The following is a 21,609-nucleotide window of genomic DNA, read 5'->3' on the forward strand; positions in this document are numbered from 1 at the left end:
AATGCATCTTTTATTGCTTCCTGCACCCCGCTGTAATGCTTTTAATGTTTTATGTAGAGCACTTTGAATTGTATTGTACATGAAATGTGTTGTACAAATAAACTTGCTTGCCTTGCCTAAGAAGCTAAAATCTCAATAAACAACAGATTTAAAATCTGTTCTGTGTACAGGATGAGTCTAATTGTAGAATTTGCATGATGGAAACTGGTGCTGTGAAGCTTTTAATGCAAGTCAGATGCATTTGCAGCAGCTGGATGAATTTTTAAGTGCATAAGCACACTGATGCTGCAAAGTTAATTGAACAGCACTTCTCTGTGTAAAGGGACAATCACACAAAACAGACTGAAAAAAAAAACAAAAAACAAAACTTCTTAAAGAAAAAAGGAGTAATTTTCTGTAAATGCTTCATCAATCACATGATCTCAACCTGACTGAGCTGCCTTTGACTTACAGAAGACAAACTAAAGGTGAAAAGACTGCAGTAAAAGCATTATAAAGCATCATATAAAAGGAAAATACTTCACTGATTGTGTGCACGAATTCCACGCTTAGAGTAGTTAAAACCTGCAAAGTTTTCTAAATAAGATTTTAACATTAAAACATGTGATTATATGCTTTTATGATGATTATGTGTAATTACATTTGAGCTACTGAAAGAAAGGGTTCCACATAGTAAAGAGCTGTCATTTTCTGATATCTTGCTCTCATCTGAATATGAATACGAACCTATAAAACCTGAGAGTGAAGCCTTTAAACCTACATTCATTAAATAACCGTAACTTAAATATGTTTAGTTAAGAAGAAACAGAAATAAGTCATATGGTAGAAGACCTGTGCGCACATCACTGTCACATGCTAAGCAATAAAAATAACAAAAATAATAAAAGACATGAAAATGGAGCCTGCAGTTAATGTTTTAACGGTGGCTATACAAGCTCATGACAAAGCAACCAAAAGATCCCAGCATGGTGTCTACAGTGTCTGACCTATGAGTTAAGGACTCCATGACCATGTGGTTTTTTTTCCATACAGACTTTCTAAAGTGTGGATATTTAATGTATCTAATTAAAGTGGATGAGTCAGTTTTAATAATCAGAATGATAGTGTTAGCTTTTTTCAAATGCCTACACTTGTCAGTTTCTCTAAAGTAAACAGATGGCTGAGTGTTGGCCGACTACGCTATCAGGTCTTGACCCAGTGCCATCTCTGATGAAATTACAGTTTCCAGTCTTTAATTGCTTTTTCATCATCTCTTTTTCATCTCAAAGAATCTAATTTGTGCATACTTAGCAGCAAATCTTTCATGACTTATTCACCTTAATGCAAGAAGCCAGTATGACACATATGGCTCCCACTGACAACACCTCCTCCCTTAAAATCAGTTTCTGTTTGTTTATTTTTAGTTGCTGCCAAGGACACAAACACTTGGACTTGTTTATGATTACTGGAACTAACTTTGTGTACAGGAAGGTTTCTTTCAGTAAAGATGAGTCAGTATGCAGACAAAATAACAGTAAATGTAAGAATACATGGATGACTGAGCTGTTGCGTGAAGTAGTGATGACTCTTATTCAGACTGCATGCATTTTTCACATTTACGAATAATCACACTAACAGGTAAGAAATTAAATGCAAAAAAAAAAAAAAAAAAAAAAATCATCAACCTTGATGCACCAACAGTCTGTAATACTATTTGTGAGATTTCTTTTGTTTACATGGATCAATCCAATACTACAGTCTCCAGATAATTTTCTGCACTGCACCCAGTATCCTGTAATATGAGTCAGGAACACAAAGTGTGGTGCAAACGGCTGTTATTTGATACTTAATATGCAGTCATTTATGAGATGCTACTCACACAAATATAAACTTACCTGTCAGCCACATCTGTTGTTGCACTGTCAGCAGTAAGCTACATTTTTGGAACGTCATCTCACACGTCACGGTGATACCAACTCACAGTAGATGCAATATATTTGCTGCTTTTATGGTACCTGTTTTTTAAAGGGGATGTGCTTTTAACCCTGATTTCATTCCAAGCTCAGCCTTGGAGAACATTGCTGATTCATGCTTTCTTATTTAATGCAAATATGGAACAAGTTAAGCCGCATTAACGACTAACAAATTATTTAGTTTTCCTGGAAATTAAAGCCATTCTTTATATGACTGCTTGCCATTATTCACCTTTGTTTCTAATAGCCTCTTTCCCATTCAGCCATCAGTCATGAAAATATTTCTTTCCATGAAACATTGTGTTTTTCCGAACAATATCAAAGCTATTTGATAAACGGGACATGTTTTCTTTGCACAAAAATGTTCTCTGGTTCCAATCAATAACAGGTAAGGCTGAGGAGGAATTTTATTTAATGTCTATATTTAAAATTCTACAAGACAATGGGCCAGATTTACACTGTTCTGATTACTACAGTGATTCACTGCAGACATGCAGTGCAAAGATAGTACCGGAGTAGTGTTGGCGACATTTATTTCTGCAGATGCCCTGGCTGTGTGTGGATTTGTAGGAGTTTGGGAGCTGTGTTTGAGTTTATTTATTTATTAAAAAAAAAAAAAAAAAAAAAAAAAAAGAGGGGGGGGGGGGTGTAGATAGCTTTTATATTACTGACCAAAAATTTATAACTCTTTCTGGTGAACAAGCAAAACATAGAAGCAAGAAAAACTAACTAAGCTAAATGAAAAATACTAATAGTTAAACAAATAATACATTTATTTATTTAGCACTTTGATTTAAAAAAAAAAAATGAGTAATGCAACACTGGCCGTACTAAACTTTTCCAGAATTTTTCATTTTGTCCCTAATCTGGATGTCCCTGTCAAGAGGTTAACTAAGGATTTGGCAGGTCTACCAAATATTCAGAGAGCCTTCATTTGTCAGAATAGCGATGATCCCAGATCTTAAATGTCATTAAGTTGATAAATTTAGTAATACAAAACTAATGTGACCATAAGAAATTATTTAATCAAACAGGTCAAACAAAGTGTTTGTTTTAATCAGACCCAAACAGCCAAGCTAGAATATTTAAAACAAAAAAAAGTAACACTCATTTGAGCTGTTTGTTACTTGTGACTTTACTTTAATTTGCCTGGTTTAGTTTATCTGACCCTACAGGTCTACAGCCCCACCTCCATCTCTCTGAGGTTACAGTTAACGGCAACTCGGCTTTGATCCAATAACGAGGGCAAGATAAAACATGGTGCTTCGGCAGGTGTGTAGTCACGAGGCAACAGACTGGAGATATGTCTGACATTATAAAACAGAGATTTGACCCTCAAAATTCCTGGACCAGATTTAAAAGTAGTCCATTCAATAGCTGGAACATAAAACTTGTATTAGACTACTGAACAGACTACCACTGAGTATATAAAATTCTGTATGTCACAAGAAATGTGAAAACATGCTAGCAACCAGTCAACCATCAGGCTGTAAAATGTATTGCCTAAAATACTTCGCTGACCTATCCTACTTTCTGCTTTAAATTTCTAGTCTAGGAATTTTAATGTGCCAGCACTTTGTGTTTGCCTCATATTAAAGCAGCAGTTCATTTCCATTCAGAGTCCATATAATAACCGATTATACTGAATTAAGCATGATATGTCTTTCCAAACAGAAAGCAGGAGCAGCTGGCATGAATAAAAGCCATCTCATACAAATTTCAGAAGGTATCAAATACAACCATCTTGTGAGGAGGTAGAAAAGTAGAGCTGGTAGAAGAGTCAAAGATGGAGACGGCCAAAAAAGATGTGTGTAAATGTTTACACATAACTGTCTATCATCAGGGATGAAAAACAAGGTCAAGCAGAGCAAGGAAGGAAAACTGCAGGAAATTAACTTCAGCTTACCTCAACCTTACGACTTTGTCAATTAAGCACACTACCTTTCTTCTAAAATACATGAATACTAGGATAAAAATGAATAATATGCAGATTAATAAATAGTTTGACATGTTTTAGGTCTGTTCACCAAGCATGATGCATGATTTTCACTTTTTCTCTACCAAAGCATTACAAGACTTAAAGTGCCGCCTGAGGACAGGATCTCATGCGTTTGAGTTTTATTTTGACTTTAAATTTAGTTTTTCAGGATGCAGGGACTGCACTGTGAAGAATCAAACCATTTCAGATACCAGCCCAGAGCCCTGCTGCCTCTACATCCACAAATCTGGATTTTAATCTTAAGTTTTCAATTAATCGTTTCCTTCACATCTGTTTTTCCTGCTGAGGGAGTTAATACCACCTATAAGTTAGGGGATTAAAGTTTGGATAAGAGCAGTGAAGAATATGACAAACAGAACATAAATCGACCGTGCCACAGGGAATTACACAGCAAATAGTCTCCCTGAAAAATCTATGTTTATCTTTTATCACATATAGTACTTTATGGCTTTATTTTGCAGCATGCTGAGTAAGTCTGTCTTCTCAAGCTACTCAGCTAATTTGTTAATTCTTCAACATGCTCCATAAATGTAATTTATCAACCTACAAGAGTACGAGTGGGAAAAAAGAGCTTTTGTCCCTCTTCTTAAAAATGTTGTGACTTTGATCTGCTAACTTGCATGATCGATTTCACATGACCCGTGAAAATGATTGCCTGCTTAACAAAAGGCACACTGAGTCAATCCTGGCAACTTAAGTGCTGATGTCCCTGAACTGACCACTAAACTTTAATGTGAAGTGATGGTATAGAAGCAGAATAAGTTTGGTGATGTACAGGCTGTAAGAGTGAAAGAAAGCGGCTAAAAAGCTCCTCTAGATTTCTGCTAGTCTGATCATTATTATTCAGTCCAATTTTCAATCTGTCTTGCTTTTCCGTGCTTCCCTGTGCATATCTCTCCCGAGACCCATTTTACTCCAAAATTGAAAATTATGCCCATACCATTTATCTTTTCTTGTGAGCCAGTAATAGGCAAAAGAGAATAAGGAAAAGAGAGTAAGATGATTTTCACAAGAAGGAAAAATGTGCCATTTTCCTTGAAAATCATCCTGGTGCTAATTGAATATGGATTGGCTCAGTTTTTAATTACTGACAGGCTCATTTGCTGAGATTGAAACAATAAAATAACGGTTTAATTTTAATAATAGTAATAATATTGTAGATAATAGTTGTGGTGCTTTGCAGTGAGAAAATGCTACAGGAGATTCATGTGTTTTAAAATTTGCATTGTCAATTTGAGCTCTCCTGTTCATCAATCAGACCCATTTTTGGGAGAAATACAGAATGTCATCTTGCAAGAGACTTTTTCTGATCATGTTTGATTTGATTGTGCAGCATCACACAATGAATAAGTGGTTGAATCACTCCACACGACCATTTATTAAAAATGACATCCAGTCACTGTCTGAATGAAAAATTTCTGTGGTTGGCAGGTTAAATTTTAAAAAATAGGACTGAGACTATTGCTCTGCTGTGTCACGTTTCCCAGCACTGGTATAATCAGAACTATTCATGACCAAGTCATGTCAGCTGGACACCAATCATTCCCCATTTTTTAAAGAATGGCCTCTTAAATAACATCAACAGGACTAAGAGACATAATTCCACGTTTCTGCCATGTTTCTAAGCACGTAAAACTCACTTGTGCAGTTTGGAGGTGTGCCAGACCATGTGCCGTTTGCCAGACACTGGCGTGTAGGCGAGCCGGTGAGAAAATATCCTTCAATACATGAATACACAATGGAGTGGGAGAAAGTGGTGCCGTCCACACGGGAAATGCGGCCATGAGCGGGGGTCCCTGGGTTCCCACACTGCACAGCTGCAAATAGAGGAGGAACAAGAAAGGAAGTGAAGGTCAGAGGTGTAAAATAATAATGGATTTTCCATATCAGTAATTCACAATCTGAGGATTGGAAGTCCCCAAGGTGCTGCTAGGTGACTTCTGAAGGTGATTAAACTTCTGTGAAACTATATGTTCTTCCCATATTATACAAAATTCTAATCATTATTGAAAAACTTGCAGTTTTGCTTGAGCTTGATTATTTATTTATTGACTTTTGGGCAAAATGAATACACAAAGAAACAAATCTTAAGTAGGCGTAAATTAAAGGTATGTGTGTGTAATTTGTACTAACCTTAATTTTGAGACGTGAAGTTGCACTGGATTTCATTCAGAGAAGCTAGAAGCCAGTAAACAACCACTAATCTATAAAAGCATCACAGCTTTATTAAGAGAGGCTAATGAGGAGTTGGTGCAGTAGAGGACAAAACCCCATTGCAGTGTTGATGACTCATCATTAAATACAGTGTAGTTTTAGTATTATTACAGTCTTAAAGTACATCTTTGGTAAGTACATTTAAGGCTGTCAAAAAAAACAAAACAATTTAATTTACAGCTATGGTGTGAAGACTCAGGGATCTACTTAACAACAACACAGCCTATAATGTACCTGTAAAATACTTTGGGAGAAAAAAACTAGACTTTAGTGATATAAAGTTGGGCTTTAACTGAGTTTAAATCTTTTTCAGAGTATTCTGACTAAAATGTATCCCCAAAGAGTGAGGAAAAGAGTTTGTTTTGTGCGTCTTCCTTCTGCTCCAAATCATGTCTAATTACAAAACTGATCTGCTCTCTCAATCATCTAATTGCCTGGAAAATCTGAAATAGCGATTCTTGTAGGAGACAGACGTGTTGTTGGTGCAGCAGTGATTTCTCAGTTACCACATGTGCATCTACACAAACTCATTGGGGTGAAAACGCATTAGTCAGGCACATACTGTATCTCGCCATACTGGATGCCAACATCCTCCCATTATTTTATTGTAAATTCATATGTACGCACGGCGTTGATGTGCTCCTCCGTGCATTGACTAATAGTCAAGCATAGCAATCCCTTAGGAATCCTTTTAATATTTTAAGACAGGCATGATGACACAAAATAGATTTTGATGGGAGCCAGAGATGGTTATTAAGCTGAATATTCAGTTACTGTTTTCTGTAGTCTAGTTTTCTGACTAGTTTCTGTAGTAAAAGGTTGTGGATAATGGATGGGTGGGCTTTAACACTAGACAGGGCTTTAGATCACAGAAAGGCAGCAATGAAACTCATTCAGGCTCCAGTGAATTCCTGCCCCATCCTTCCAGAGATGGGAAGATGGTTAAAACAATCTTTAAATCAGTGCAGATGGGAGATGGAGGGATAAAAAGCCAGCAGCAGAGGGATGTGGGGTAAGAAAAAGGGAAGCTAAGCAACAAAGAAGGTGAGATAGAGAAGATGGATAGATAGAGAAGTGAGCAATGATATAGACACAGACTGGCAGCAGGATAAAGACAAAGTGAAATAATCATGATATCATGAAAAAAGGGAAGAAAGCGAGATAACAAAAGGAGACAGAATGAGAAACAGATACACAGTAGTACTATTTCACCAGGAATGTGCATTGGTTTATTATTTTTAAAAGGACACTGGTCCTGTTCCCAGCTGGCGGACAGTTGATAGGGGGACAGCAGAAGCAGTCAAACATTTGCCTCAATATCCGGTTGACCCTTGGGGGTAATTTATGCAAGATGTGAAGCTGGCGCTCTGTGAGCTAATATCGTCAAAATCCACAGTGATTCATTTATCACAATCACAAAAAGAACTTGGCTTAAGGTGTCTGGAATTAATGAACTTTTTGGTTTCAATCTGGATGATAGTCACAGCACCATGTGCTGGCAGAAACTACCAGACTGCAGCAGAGAGATATTTATCCATGTGGTGCACTACTGTTTTTGTGTGTTTTTGCAATCATCTGTGAATGTGCTAAAATGCTGCGAATATGTTGCATGCAGTGTTTGTGTGTTTATACTAGATCTGGGTTCTGTTTGACATTTCTAACAAGCCACAGCTGATGCAAGCTTCTGTATTTTTAGTTCACAAAACAAGCACATCCTTGAGAGTTTCATTTTGTCTTGAAGCAGCCTTCAGCAAAATCATATTCTACTTCCATAAATTTTAAGGGCCATATAAAAGCCAGAGAAATCCTGACTTCAGGGCTCAAATCTGTACTCAAAAACTGAATCCCCTCTCATAATGCAACTCAACATTAACCTTTTTTTTCCCTCTTTGAATAAATAATGCACAAGAATTTAAAACAATATGTCCACTTTTCTAGCACAGATAGAATTTAAGCTTAAAATATGTAGAGTCCAAGCCAAGACTAGATAATCCTGATGACATTAGATGCACAATAAATACATATTATTAAGAATCTGAACAATCCTAAGGTGCCAGCTTTGGGTGCTATACAGCTGATTATATTCAGTGCTATGGGCATATTTCCATCAGTTCACAGAAAAGGATTGATATTCAATGCCCAGCCTTGAGCAAAGTGTAGGAGTTTTAATGTGTACTTCTGTGTGAATAAAAACATGTGCTATGTCTCTGCATGACTCTTATCAGCTCCTCTCATACTGGTTCATACAAAATACCCAACAGATATTTGAAAAATTCCCCTTACGCTTGCAGAAAGGCTGTTTGCCCGACCAAGTCCCATTAGGGAAGCAGATCCTCTCTGCTGATCCATACAGTGTATGTCCCACTGCGCAGGTGAAGCGCACCTTGCTGCGCACTTTGAAGTTCCCCACCTCCCTGCTGGCATGGGCAGGTGTGCCAGGATCCCCACAGGTGCCCGTCGAGTCGCCTGCAACAGGAGATAACCAGACACAGAGCAATGAAAACAAGACACTGAAGGTACCACCCACCTAATCTGTGTTTGTGTGTGTGTTGACAGATGAATCCTTTTAGTTTGGTGTGGAAGTGGTTTATAATACAGTATTCCTTTCTGTAAAGCAGTTGAAAAACACAAAAAAGAGCTAAGACACCAGAAACTTTTGAGTGTTCTGGGAAGCAGTAAAACATAAAATGCCCCAATGAGCAGGTATAGTTTTTTTCTTTTTCTTTTTAAAGAACCGCAAAGGTTAAAAAGGGCTATATAGATGCAGAACATTTACCATTTGTCACCATGCCAACAACCTGGCGGACACATACTTCTCACAGCTTTGACACCGACGCTTTCTGTCTATAAAATCAGCACGGGCGACTTTAAAAGGCATCCGGCTGTGGTTATGAGAAATTATGAATAAAGTTTGACCTCTAGAGCTACCGGTAAATGCATTTTCATTATCCTGAGTTATACCTTCTGTCTTTTATTCAATGAGGGATCTCACAGCCTTCTCAGTGTCACCACCCTGCACCACCTGTCGTACTTGCCTATGAATTCAGTCAGAAAACGACGATGCTGCGTCTCTTATGAATTCTGCTCATGTTCGTATTAGGTGTGTTACTTCTGGGTGGAAGAAATAGGACATGTTCCCTTTCTAAGCCATTGGAAATGAAAAAAAGAGAGATGACAGGTATGGAATCAGGGCAGTGTCATCACTGCTGAAGATTTCATGATTTGATGATGAGCAAGCCAAGCTGAGTGGTTTGTTAGTCAAGATTGGGGTCTATGGGATGGGGGGTTGAATTCACTAGGGACATCCTCAGAGCAGTAACAGAAAAAACACCAAGCAGCACTTTCACTCTTGCTGCTGCTGCTACTTCTGTTCCTTCACAGAAATGAAACAAGTGGAGAAAAGGAAAGAAAAATGTGTTTCGGAAGACAAAAATGGTATCAGACAGAGAGATTCTGATTTACTGAGTTACAAAAATTCAAATAGATATTAAGTAGGGCAGTCTTTGTGAGGTATTTGTGCTTTGCTGGCTTTGAGATCCTGTTCTTTGAGCTGCATACAAACCCTCATGCACCCTCCTTGTGTGCTTGCTGCTGCTTGCTCTGTACAGACTATTGACAAGCTGCCGTTGTACTGGAGTTGTTGACGACTTGCAGCCTAAACAGAACACTCACATCCTGTACACACATCCCTCAGCTCATATGGGAACAAACTGCATGTCAGGTCAAGGACTTGCAGCAAAGGAGAAATTTGTGTGTGGCTGTTGTTGGCTTTATGTGTGCACAGATGTGTAAATGCATGTTTCTGTGAGAGACTGCATTTGAGGCATCTGTATCTCTCTGCATGGAGTTACGCACATTTGCACCAGCTCCTGTTGAGGTTACATACTTATACGCTGCCTGGGTGTGTGCAAATCTGCATGTGCTTGTCTCTCAGCATCTGTTGGTACTTCATTAGTCTCCTCCGGTTAGGTAAGGCAGCCTGAATCAACGTGCACTGTGACAGCTATAATCTCACTAATTGGGATGATGGTTGAATTTGGTTTAAATGTGAGTTAATGTCCGTTCACCAGGATCTCTTCGTGAGAAAATAATAAGGCCTTAAACTCAGCCAAGCAACAGATGAGGACGAAAGGGAAACGGTTTGGCAAGCAGTATTAAGTGCCATCCTACTAATTAACAATGGAGGAGAGATGAGAGGATGGATAGATGCATGGACCAGAACTGATGCTGATGCCAGACTGGACTTCTGAGGAATTCATTGTGCATATTATTTTTCTGCCACTGGTGATGAGCACTCTCTGAGAATAACAATGTGCATTTCCCATTCTCAGTGTCTGGTCCTAATGTATAGCTGCAACTAGACCTTTCTTCAAATAAACAGTTACTGAATATCAGCAAGGGAAGGCTAGGGTGCTACAGAGAATATAAAAAGAAAACAAAACAAATACATGAATACTACATTAGTACTAACTGCATCACTTCAGACATGTTCTTCAGACATTTTCAGTAATTTAGCAATAAAAACTTTCCTGACGTTTGCAGAATCAGAACAGATGATTTCCAGCTGTGTTGCAGGTCCAGTTCCAGTAGCATCTGTAACAGATGTTTACTACCAAGTGTGAATCCATCTCATCTCCTGGTGATAAGCAGCTGATTTATGTTGGTTTTTACTCTGCATCATAAGCTGCTGATTTTGCTGTTTATCACAAGTGCTGATGAAATATAATCCTCTGTGACATTATAAAATGATGCATTTATATTAAACATCAGTAGCAATAGTTCTGTATGTCAGCTTCCTAAAAGCTTGTTGAATTTGGTGTGAAGATGATGTGCAAATGGAAATTAAACAAATGAACACATGCTTTTCAAGGAGCATCTGTGATATCTATATAAAATTAATAAATTTTTTTGTCTCTGAATATATGCAGGCAAAATTTATGTTATCAATATGCTCATATATTTAGTCCACCTCAACACGTTCATTTTTCGTTTGCTTAAGTTACATAATTATTTATTATGATTGAATCCTGTTATACTGCTGAACAAATTCCCTCAAGGATCCACTCAGTAATACATTTATTGCTCTTTGGCAGTTTAAATACAGTCTGGCTTTACTTTTCAAGTGATGAGTTGATGCTGATTAGTATATGGACAAGACTAATTAAACACAATAAATCTAGTTTATTATGCAGGTAATACACAGCTCAGAGTAAATGACATAATGAGATTTAAAACTAAATTACTTATCATCACCAAAAAGTAGGTTGATTTGTCAAAACAGCAGGGTGCTGATCCAAGAGTATTAATGAAAGATGCAAAATTCCTTTGAAGATCAAATTGATGAAAAAAAAAAGTTTTTTCTGATTGTATCTGAGTTGTTGTTTTTGTACATAACTAACAACAACTGCATTGTCACAACATTTTAAAAGGCCTCTTTAAAGCAGCTCAGAAACATGTTACAACATGGTCTCCACAAGCCCTCCAGGAATATCCTGCGGTATCATGCAACAGGACATTTTCTGTACGTTGTGAGATGGAACCTCAACAGGATGGAGATCTGAAAGGCAAAGTCAACACTGTAAATTGTCTGTCTGTCATCTGGGAAAACTGTTGCCATGATCGAGTGCTGTATTGATGCTCTGCATAAATGTTTCAGTAGGTGGCAAATGTCAAAGTAATGCGGACATGAATTCCAGGACCCAAGGTTTCCCAGCAGATCATTGCACTCAGCATTGCACTGCTTCCACTGGCTTGCCTTCTTCCAATTGTACTTCCAGCAGGCAGCAGCTGATGACATGTGACACATGACACATTTACGTTCACAGGTTTTCGGCAACTTGTGTTACAGTAACTCTTCTGTGAGATGGAACCACATGGGTCAACCTTTACTTCCCACTCATGTCAATGAGCCTTTGCCGGCCATGACCCTGTCACTGGCTGTTACCCCCTGTGTGGGTTCCTCCATTTGGTAAAACTAAGAGTAAAAAATGTAATGACATGACGGATAGGTTTAGGCCTCTGCAGTCATCTGAATTTCTTTGCTACCTTCAGATTCTAACTTCCCTACAGCCCCACTACTCCCCAACTGTCTGAGTAAATACACAATTCTGAAGGTGAGTGGAGAGTTCGAATAGCCTTTTGAAGAAGAAAAAAAAAACTAACTGTCATGCTTACAAACATTACCTCTGGGTCAGTAAGTTTAAGAAACCAAGCGAACATTCGGTAAAGAGAATTCACTTAACTGGATGGTCAGGATTGCTTAAGTGTGATGGGAGAGAATAGCCACAGAGGGGATTAAGGAGAAAAGTTTGTAGCTCTGTACACCAACACAGCACAATACCCTTTAATCCTGCTTTCAGAAAATGTCAAGAGGTGTGGCTGAAACTTAATGTACCCAAACCAAAGACACTATGAGTTTGGTCAAAGATTTTATTTTCAATAGTCCACATTTAGTTTATATCAGGGTGATATTGCTCATTCAGCTGTTTTAGCTGGAGACTAAATTGCCTTCTACACATTTTATTAGGTGAGAAGTGAAGTCACACATCCTCATAACTGAAATAGAGAGAAATAATGACTTTGAGTTATGGTTTGGCATCAGTGATCTTTTTCAAACAACCACCAGCCAAATGCAGATACATCAGATAGCCCACAGGAGTGCCTGCTCAAAAATATGGAAACTGATTTAAGTAAATGTGGAATTTGTGGATAATAAAGGTCAGATGTTTTGGGATAGAGAAGCCATTTAGAAATCCTGCAAGAGCTCCTCTGGGCCCTATTTGAGGTAAGTAAATTGGCACAGTTTGCTGACAACTTGTTAAATATGCCATTAATGTCTGGTATTATGTCACTGTGGGGTACAAGGTGTGTATTAAATATTCTGCACACTTAACCCTTGTAATATCAGGCCATGCAGAGTTTTGGTTTTGGTTTAATTTGCAGAGCTTTGGATGTTTTTAAGAGGTGCACAATCACTACTGATGCTATCCAGTCACACATCCATTTTCTATACACACTTTATCTGATTCAGGACCATCAGGGGACTGGAGCTCATCTCGACTACCACTAGGTGAGGGGGGAGGTACTCCCTGGATAGGTTGCCAGTCCATCACAGAGGAATTGATAAAATCTCCTTGTAAAATCTACACATTGTTGTTCTGACCAACTGAGACACAATAATGACAAGATGCGTTTCAATCGCGACAGCAGTTCCACACTCCTGTCTGGTGGGTTAGTTGCTACATGCTCCTTTATGAAGGTGATAGTGTCATGATTCCTTTTCAAATTTGAATGGCATCTGGTTTCCCCAGAGCAAAGATTTTAGGCTTTACTGCCCTTTTTCGAGTCAGCATTTTCCTGAAACAGCTTTGAAAATAACAACTTTTGCAGAAACAGTTCCTGTGAAAAATGCTGACAGCATGTTCTGTATTCTGAGTATTTTCAACAAAAGAGCGAAAAAAAATCATCCTGCTTAACTTAATCCTTTATGCTTTTAACACACTGATTATGAAGCACAGTGGTGTAGGACTGATGATTGGGCCTTATTCTTGAAGCCAAAGGACCTGGACACCATGCAGCCATTGAGCTGACCACAAACTCCTGTGTAATCATAGTGGATCATTGTGCTGTGCAACAGGACAACGATCCAAAACCCATTATCAAATCTACAACAAAATAGCTAAAAGGCCAAATAATAATGATAATGCAGGGGCTCAGCCAAAGTTAACTGCTATAGTAGGACCTTAAGAGAGCAGTGCAAAAAACATAGCAAATACAACAAAAAGATGTAAGAAACTGACAGTATAATGAACACAAGTTAAAGAATCATGTGGTATATGTTTTTCCACACACTAATAAATAATGACAGAATGTAATATGTCATGCTGTTCATCTAAAACTGTATTTGCCTGGTAAGGACCAAATTATTTATTTTTTTTATGATGTCCTGATACGTAAAACCTTTAAATTAAAAGGTGATGAGCTTTCTTTTACCACTTGACTTTAGATAAATAAAATTAAATGTATGTATGATCAACTTGAGTGTGCATGCATACCTGAGCAGTGTGGCAGTGGACCACTCCAGTGTCCATTCAGCTGGCAGGTGAGCGATGAGTCTCCTATAAGTTGACGGTCTCCAAGGCAGGCGTAACGCACTGTGGAGCCAGAGGTAAACTTCTCCCCACTCATCAGTGTATTGGGTGGTGTACCTGGGTGGCCACAATCTACCTCTGCAGTAAAGGAGGAGATAAAGGATTATGATGGAGGAATGAATGGATAGATTATCGCAGCAAGCCACATCTCACGTCAGGGGTGCAGCTGCATCACAACATAACCATACAATGCTGACAGATTTGAATGGCATGACCAAATTCAGCCGACCAGACCAGTAAACCTTGTGTAAACTTCAAATCGTTATGTGGTTAAGAGATATTTGTGCTGAAGGGGGAATTTGAAAACATTTTAATTAAAAAGATCATTTGATGTATAGTACAGACTGTAAGTACTTTTGGAGTTAAAGACTTATGGTTCTTTAGGCTCCTCAATCCAGTTCATACATATTAAATAATATAATGGATACATTATCAAATTGTCAAGTCAAAGCTTTAATTTGACTGTTAACATTATTACTGAGATAATCAATAAAAAGCCGTGTTAAAAACTCAAAGTTAAAACTTTTAAAGTCTGTGAACAAGACATTAACAACCAGACATTTTTGATGAAATTACTATTTTGAATTTACTTATTTGAATCGTCCAAAGTCTTTACACAGGATCTCCAAGAGTGACCCACTGCCAGGACATAGCTGTGTCTACATGACAGATCTAGTTGTTTTACCATCAATCTGTTATTCAACATGTGGAATTCAGTCAGGCTGAGATCAGGTGACTGTTGGACTGTCAACGTCTTCACCCTGAAAAGCTCCCAGGAGGCTTTTTTTTCTTTTCTTTTCAGGATCATAGTCTTCAAGAATGATGAAATATCACCCTCTGGGTTTTGAAAAGTGTTTTATCCTGTATACTGCTGCAGTTGCCATGCTGCTTCTGCCAGCGCTTACAGTTTCAGTTCTGTTTCATCAGTATCAAGTAAAACTTTGTCACAGCAGGACAAAAAAACTTTATTTATTAATTTTGCTTTTATATATCCATCTAATCTACTTACTGACTACAGCTTGGCTTTTGTTTTAGAGGCTCAACAGGGGTTTTATTAGAATTCCTTGAAGTCGCAGCCATGACCTGAGCATGTCAATGACTTTCTAGTCGTGTGGACGACTTGAACGCCCTTCTGCCAAGTTCTAGGTTCCCTTTGCCCAAAAACTTAATCACAACAACACACAGTGGGTGCTAAACTGGCCTGTCATTAACATCTGTTTGCATTCGGAAACAGAAAAGACAAAAAACAAGGACCTGAACTGTGGAGCAGCAGATATCTGATAATTAAGCAAGAATTTCTCATATATATATATATATATATATATATATATATATATTTCTCATATATATATATATATATATATATATATATATATATATATATATATATATATATATATATATATATATATATATATATATATATATATATATATATATATATATATATATATATATATATATATATTTCTCATATATATATATATATATATATATATATATATATATATATATATATATATATATATATATATATATATATTTCTCATATATATATATATATTTATCGGCACGTGTTAACGCATTAACTGATAAATGCTGCAAATTTTTTTACGCATTATAGGGTCTTTTTTTTATTTTAACTTCGCGCTCACTGGCCACATACAGAGGCTTGCAGTCCAATGCCTCTTCGTCCTTGTTTTGTTCTGCTGTAGCAACGTGTCTGATGTAAGCAGTAGAAAGTGAGTTCATTATTATTATTATTATTATTATTATTATTATTATTATTATTATTATTATTATTATTATTATTATTATTATTATTATTATTATTATTATTATTATTTCTTTTTTTTTGTCAGTAAAAACAAATGCAGATGGGCAATAAATTGCTATTTTTGGATGGGAAACTGTTCCCAAAAGACAATGAAAAAAAAAGTTGCTTTTTTTCTGTCTTTTTTTTTAACTAAATGTGTATTTTATCCTGGTGGATAAATTTTGAGGCAAGACAGCAAAGGTAAGACACATTTTATGACTATGTTTTAGAAACATAAAGCATAAATTGGGTCTTCTTTTGCCTCTGGTTTGGTAAATCTTGGTCATAGTCAGATGAAACTTACAGTTTTGAAATCTGTGAGATGTGAGTTTTCAGTAGAGGTGTTGTTTGGACACAGGCATAATTTTTGTTTAATATTTTGCAGGCTTTGTGTACCTGGTCTTTTAATTGTTTGTTGTCTTAACTGTGTTAACTCGTTTAGAGCTGCAAATGTTACGAGACCTTTTGAAAAAACACAACTTATAGTTTTTTATAAATATCTACAATAGGAAATTTGTTGTCATTTTTGAGGAAGCATATTTTTATTTCTATTTTTAGGTTTTTAAATAAAGAAAAACAAAACCTTTGCAGTAGACAGACTTTCTTACAGAGCCCCTCAGTTGTCATGGTAAAAAAATAATAATTGTGGCCAAGAAATATGTGTACACGAAATACTAAACGAAAAAAAAAAAAAACTGTTTCAAATTGTACTGGTATTTATAGTGTCATTATGTTGGGGAAAGTCAATGCAATTATTCCATGAAAAAAATTGAAAAATTGCTAAAAACCTTAATTTATTAATATGTCTTTATTTAAAAACATTAGTTAGTTCTTTAGCATTTTTATACATGTATTAAGAGCCATTGTGGAAGGTCCAGACAGACAGCCACTTGTATCCCACTGCCCAGCACTAATATATATTATATATATATATATATATATATAATATATATTATATATATATATATATATATATATATATATATATATATATATATATATATATATATATATATATATTCAACAGTGACAGATAATTGCCTTTTGTTTATTTTGACCATTTTTATTAAAGGACTTACCCTGTTTGGAAGCGTGAATGTATTATTTTCATCTATATGTAGGTTTATGCATGTTATGTTTGTTGAAGTTGTAATTTATTCAGCAAAATCTGCATAACAAAAAGTGGGTTTCTGTAATTTTGCAACAGTTATTGATGCCTGAAGCAGTTAATAAACATTTGAGCCACACACTCCTGTGTATCTCTTTAATTACCATTTCTCATTTAATAAGATAAATGCTGTGCATCATCACTCTACCATAAAATCAAGTGCATTTTGAGCCTGTGTGCAAAATTTGGAGGTTTAGTTTCCATAATTTCACTAGAAATAGGTCATTACTGTTAGAGTGCACCATGGACTAGGTGTTTACATTACAACCTCACATAACCCCTACAGTTTACACATGGCTAAGAACTTGGTTTAAAAGGTCATTAGCTATAGCCTGAACTGTGGCAGTTGTCCCATTTTTTAGATAAGCACAATGAACATTAACCACAAGCCACTGGATGGTTTTGTTGCACAGATGCTCCCAGTCACTGGATGAAGAAACTTGCACCATTTAAAATGTGGAAGAAAAGGGGAGCACACAAAAAAGACGAGCAAACATGACACGTACCAATGCACTGCTAGGATAAAAGTAGAAGCTGCCACTGTACCGATGCATTCTGGAAGAGGTTTGTCCCAGTGGCCCTCTGGCTGGCAGGTAAGCACCGATGAGCCGAACAGATCATATCCTGGGTTACAATCGTAGAAGACAACACTCCCAAATGTGAAATTCCCGTGTTCAATCTTACTCTCTCGGATAGAGTTGGCAGGGATACCTGGATCTGTGCAGTTAACCACTGTATGAAAAGAGAAAGAAAAATCGTTAGACCATCATTAATTCCTCGAGGAGTAGAGCAGAGACAGAAGAATACTGATAGAAGTGCAATTAAATTTTATTACCACAAGGATTTTGCAGCCAAGATAAGGTTAGACAAATTACTATTGGAACTTTGTAAGGACTTGTTGGACTAAATTCTAAAAAAAAAAAAAAAAAAATAGGGGGGGCCCTTGCCCCTTTCCCATCACTCGTGTTGCCCTAAATAGGCCTATTTATGGATTCAATTTTTCATCTCAATTCCTTTAATCATAACTGTGCTGTGATATTCTATTAATGGGTAGCAGAACTGTTCCTGGCATATTTTCATAAACATCCATTTACTGTGGTTTTAAAGATAATGTAGATGAATTATTGATTTACAGCACAGGACAGCAGTGAGAGCCAATGTGAATATTCACTTCTTGGCAGCATTTCCAAACCCATCTTGTAAAAATGTATGGTCTCTGTTGATGCGGCTGCTATGGCATTAAGATGCATATAGTTTGCGTCTTAAAGGAAATTAAATTCAACATAGAGCCAGATTTGATTAGACTAAAAAGAAAACAGTGTGTTTTTGCAGCACTTGCAAGGTTTTTTTATATGAGTTCGAACAATGAGTTCTGATAGGTTTTAATTATATTTACCTATATTATATCTGTGGTTATGTAATGTAACATGTACATATCAATTTTCCTGGCATGTATTAGTGAGCTGTTAGGAATTATTTTACTTGAACATGGCATCAGGTAAAAGAACAATAGCTGTGCATCAAATATGCCTAATTCATTCCACACAATCAGATCACTAAGGATGTTTGCTGGAAGCCTTGTGTGTCTTTCTTTGCTCTGAGCCTAATTTGCATAAATCTTATCTGTCAGCATGTTCGCCTGTGAGTTAATAATAGAACTGTTGACATGACCTAAACAGAGGCTTTTTCCTTTTATTCTACAGAACAGAGAAAAAGCAAGCCCCAGCTATATTAAGCACTGTCAGTAATAATAGCACCCTATGCTTCCACTGGAAAACCAAAGGCAAATCTATTGTCTACTGTCAGAAAGGCAGTCATTTTAAAAACATCCAAAGTTACCAAAACTTCACATCTGACTAGGTGGTTTAGTCAACTCAAATCACTTGAGGGGGGAAATTAAGGTCAAAGCACCATCATATTGAACCAATAACACACATTCAAGACAAAGCTTATTTTAATGTGAGAAAACGTTCACAGGAACAGACGGATATATTTTGACAAGAGGAGTGATGACAGCTTAATATGATCCCACTCTGCTGATCGCTCCTCAGGTCTGTCTCTGTGGTGCTATTCACAGAAATAAAAACTGTATCTCTTAATATCTAACTGCCAACAAAAATCAAGCCAAGAAGAGATGTTTTTTAATGTCTGCCAAATGTAGCTCTGGTGCACTGGATCCATAGACAGCAAATCAGTTAAATCAAAGCCACATTGGGTACTATTTACATTCACTGATTTCATTTAATATTTCATTGGTAATTTAATCATCTATTATATGCCTTTTAACTACGTTTAAACCCAATTACACAAAGCAGTATTTACCAACATTAACCAAATTAATTTCTTTTCTAAGCTTAAAGCAACTTCTATGTTTAACTTGGTGGTTGAATGCGCATGTTCTAAACTTTTCAGTGCAAACTACATCTGCTTACAATAGAATGGGATTTTAAATAGAAGAAAAAAAAAGAGAGAGAAGAAACCTGGCATTACCTGGCAGGATCCCTGAGATGTCTTCCACTGAATACATTCTGAGCTTTTCTGCCTTCAAAGGAACCCATTCCTGCTGCACTTTTGCCAAAAACTGGGAGATGAATTGAAAAAACAACTTCCCATTTACTTCCACAACCCCCTTTCTATCCATTCTCCTGCAAGCTTATTATTTCCATTTCTCTTCTTATAATTTGAGGTCATGCCTCCAGATGTTCTTCCCTAGTGCACAATCAAAAAGGACACTGTTCTCTTTCAAATCAATGGATGTGTAACAGCTATCTTCATTTCCCACCCTTTTATTTTTTAGCTAAATAGATAAATAAATAAATAAAATAAAAATCTATTGTGTCTGTTTACCTGTGCCTAAGCAAGCTGGCTGTTACTGTCTAATTCCTGAGTAGACATCATAGATCAGCTGGATGCTGAATTCTTGATGGTCATCCAAGCGTTCATTATATACATATACCTAGAGCAAGACTGTTTCAGGTTTTAGCCCTGAATGAGACCTGGATCCGTTGCGCTTTCTGTCACTGCAGAATTTACACAAACACCTCGCTCTGTTGGACGAGGAAGAGATACAGGGATTCTTATTTCTAAAAAAGTGGAACTATACGTCTCTCCGTCCTATGGCTAACTGCTCATCAATTGAGTATCACACAGTAAAGGACCCTGCACCCATCACTGCATACATTCTGGTCATATACCGCCGTCCAGGAGGCAATATAGATGAGTTTGTCTCTGAGAAGGACATTATTCTCTCTGACATTCCTGATGATGGCACATCGCTAATTGTCATGGGAGACATGAACATTCACATTGGCAAAACATAAGCAAATGACTTTCTGGCTCTCACCTACTCTTTCAATCTCAAACTGGTACAGACTCCTCCAAGACACAAAACTGGCAATACTCTTGACTTGGCACTGATCCGAAACTGCTCCGCAGTCGACCTGTCAGTCACCCCACTGCACCTTTCAGACCACTTCCTGGTTAAATTATCCTTCTGCCTTCCTCATGTCACTCAAGTGGCTCCAAAAATGGTGTAACTTGAGATCCCTCATACCTACACAGCTGTCTGACAAGGTTTGCTCTACCCTTCCTTCCCACTCAGACTTATCCTTACTATCTGTTAATAATCTCCCAGTTAAAAATCCTCCCAGCCCATGGCTCACAGAGGTTCTTAAGAATCAGAACAGAGGTTTTACTGAGGATGCAGGCAGGCCTGCCAGTAAGGAGTTGCAGTAGTCAATGCGTGATTTGACCAAAGCCTGGACCAGGAGCTGTGCTGTGTGTTCAATCAGGTAGGGTCTGATCCTCCTGATGTCACTTAGGGTAGCAGAAAGAAAGTGGAGCAAATCAAAAGAGCACACTGACTTAGCCGAGTACAGGCAAAAACTTATATTTTTCACATCCAGCCTAAAGGCTGTCAAGACAGCCTTTTATCAGAACAAGATCTGCAATGCTCCCAACACACAACAACTTTTCATGGTGTTTAACTCTCTTCTATCTCCACTGCCTGCTCAACCACCCAGTGTGTTGACTGAAGAAATGTTTGCCTTCTACTTCACTGAAAAGGTTGCTACCATCAGTGACCAATTCAGTGAGTCTGACCAACTCAGCCTACCCAAGCCAGCTACTTGTGCCTCACTCTGCTCTTTCTGCTCTCTGAATGAAGATGAAGTCTCTAAACTTCTAGTCAACTCAAAACCCATGACCTGCCCCTTGATTCTGTCCCTACCGACATCCTGCAGAGCATTCTACTCATATAAAATCTGCATAAACCTAAATTATATCAACTCCTGTCTTAAATCTGGTGTCTT

At 37.3% G+C, this 21,609-nt stretch overlaps 1 protein-coding gene and 1 long non-coding RNA gene across 2 annotated transcripts in view; one reads left to right on the forward strand and one right to left on the reverse strand.

Moving 5' to 3' along the window:
* The window catches only part of LOC121641592 (CUB and sushi domain-containing protein 3-like), a 289,036-nt gene that overhangs the window by 28,540 nt on the left and 238,887 nt on the right, over nt 1-21,609 (reverse strand). The window contains exons 56-59 of the mRNA XM_041987820.1: nt 17,846-18,031; nt 14,220-14,393; nt 8,449-8,631; nt 5,592-5,768 (exon numbers count right to left, since the gene is read on the reverse strand). Of these exons, the coding sequence (XP_041843754.1) occupies nt 5,592-5,768; nt 8,449-8,631; nt 14,220-14,393; nt 17,846-18,031 (720 nt within the window). The remainder of the gene's footprint in view (nt 1-5,591; nt 5,769-8,448; nt 8,632-14,219; nt 14,394-17,845; nt 18,032-21,609) is intronic.
* LOC121641593 lies at nt 6,634-21,064 on the forward strand. The gene is made up of 3 exons (XR_006010730.1): nt 6,634-6,647; nt 13,108-13,117; nt 20,975-21,064. It is a non-coding gene; the product is annotated as an uncharacterized LOC121641593 (long non-coding RNA).

This window comes from Melanotaenia boesemani, chromosome 6 (genome assembly GCF_017639745.1).
Source record: "Melanotaenia boesemani isolate fMelBoe1 chromosome 6, fMelBoe1.pri, whole genome shotgun sequence".
Classification (NCBI taxonomy): domain Eukaryota; kingdom Metazoa; phylum Chordata; class Actinopteri; order Atheriniformes; family Melanotaeniidae; genus Melanotaenia; species Melanotaenia boesemani.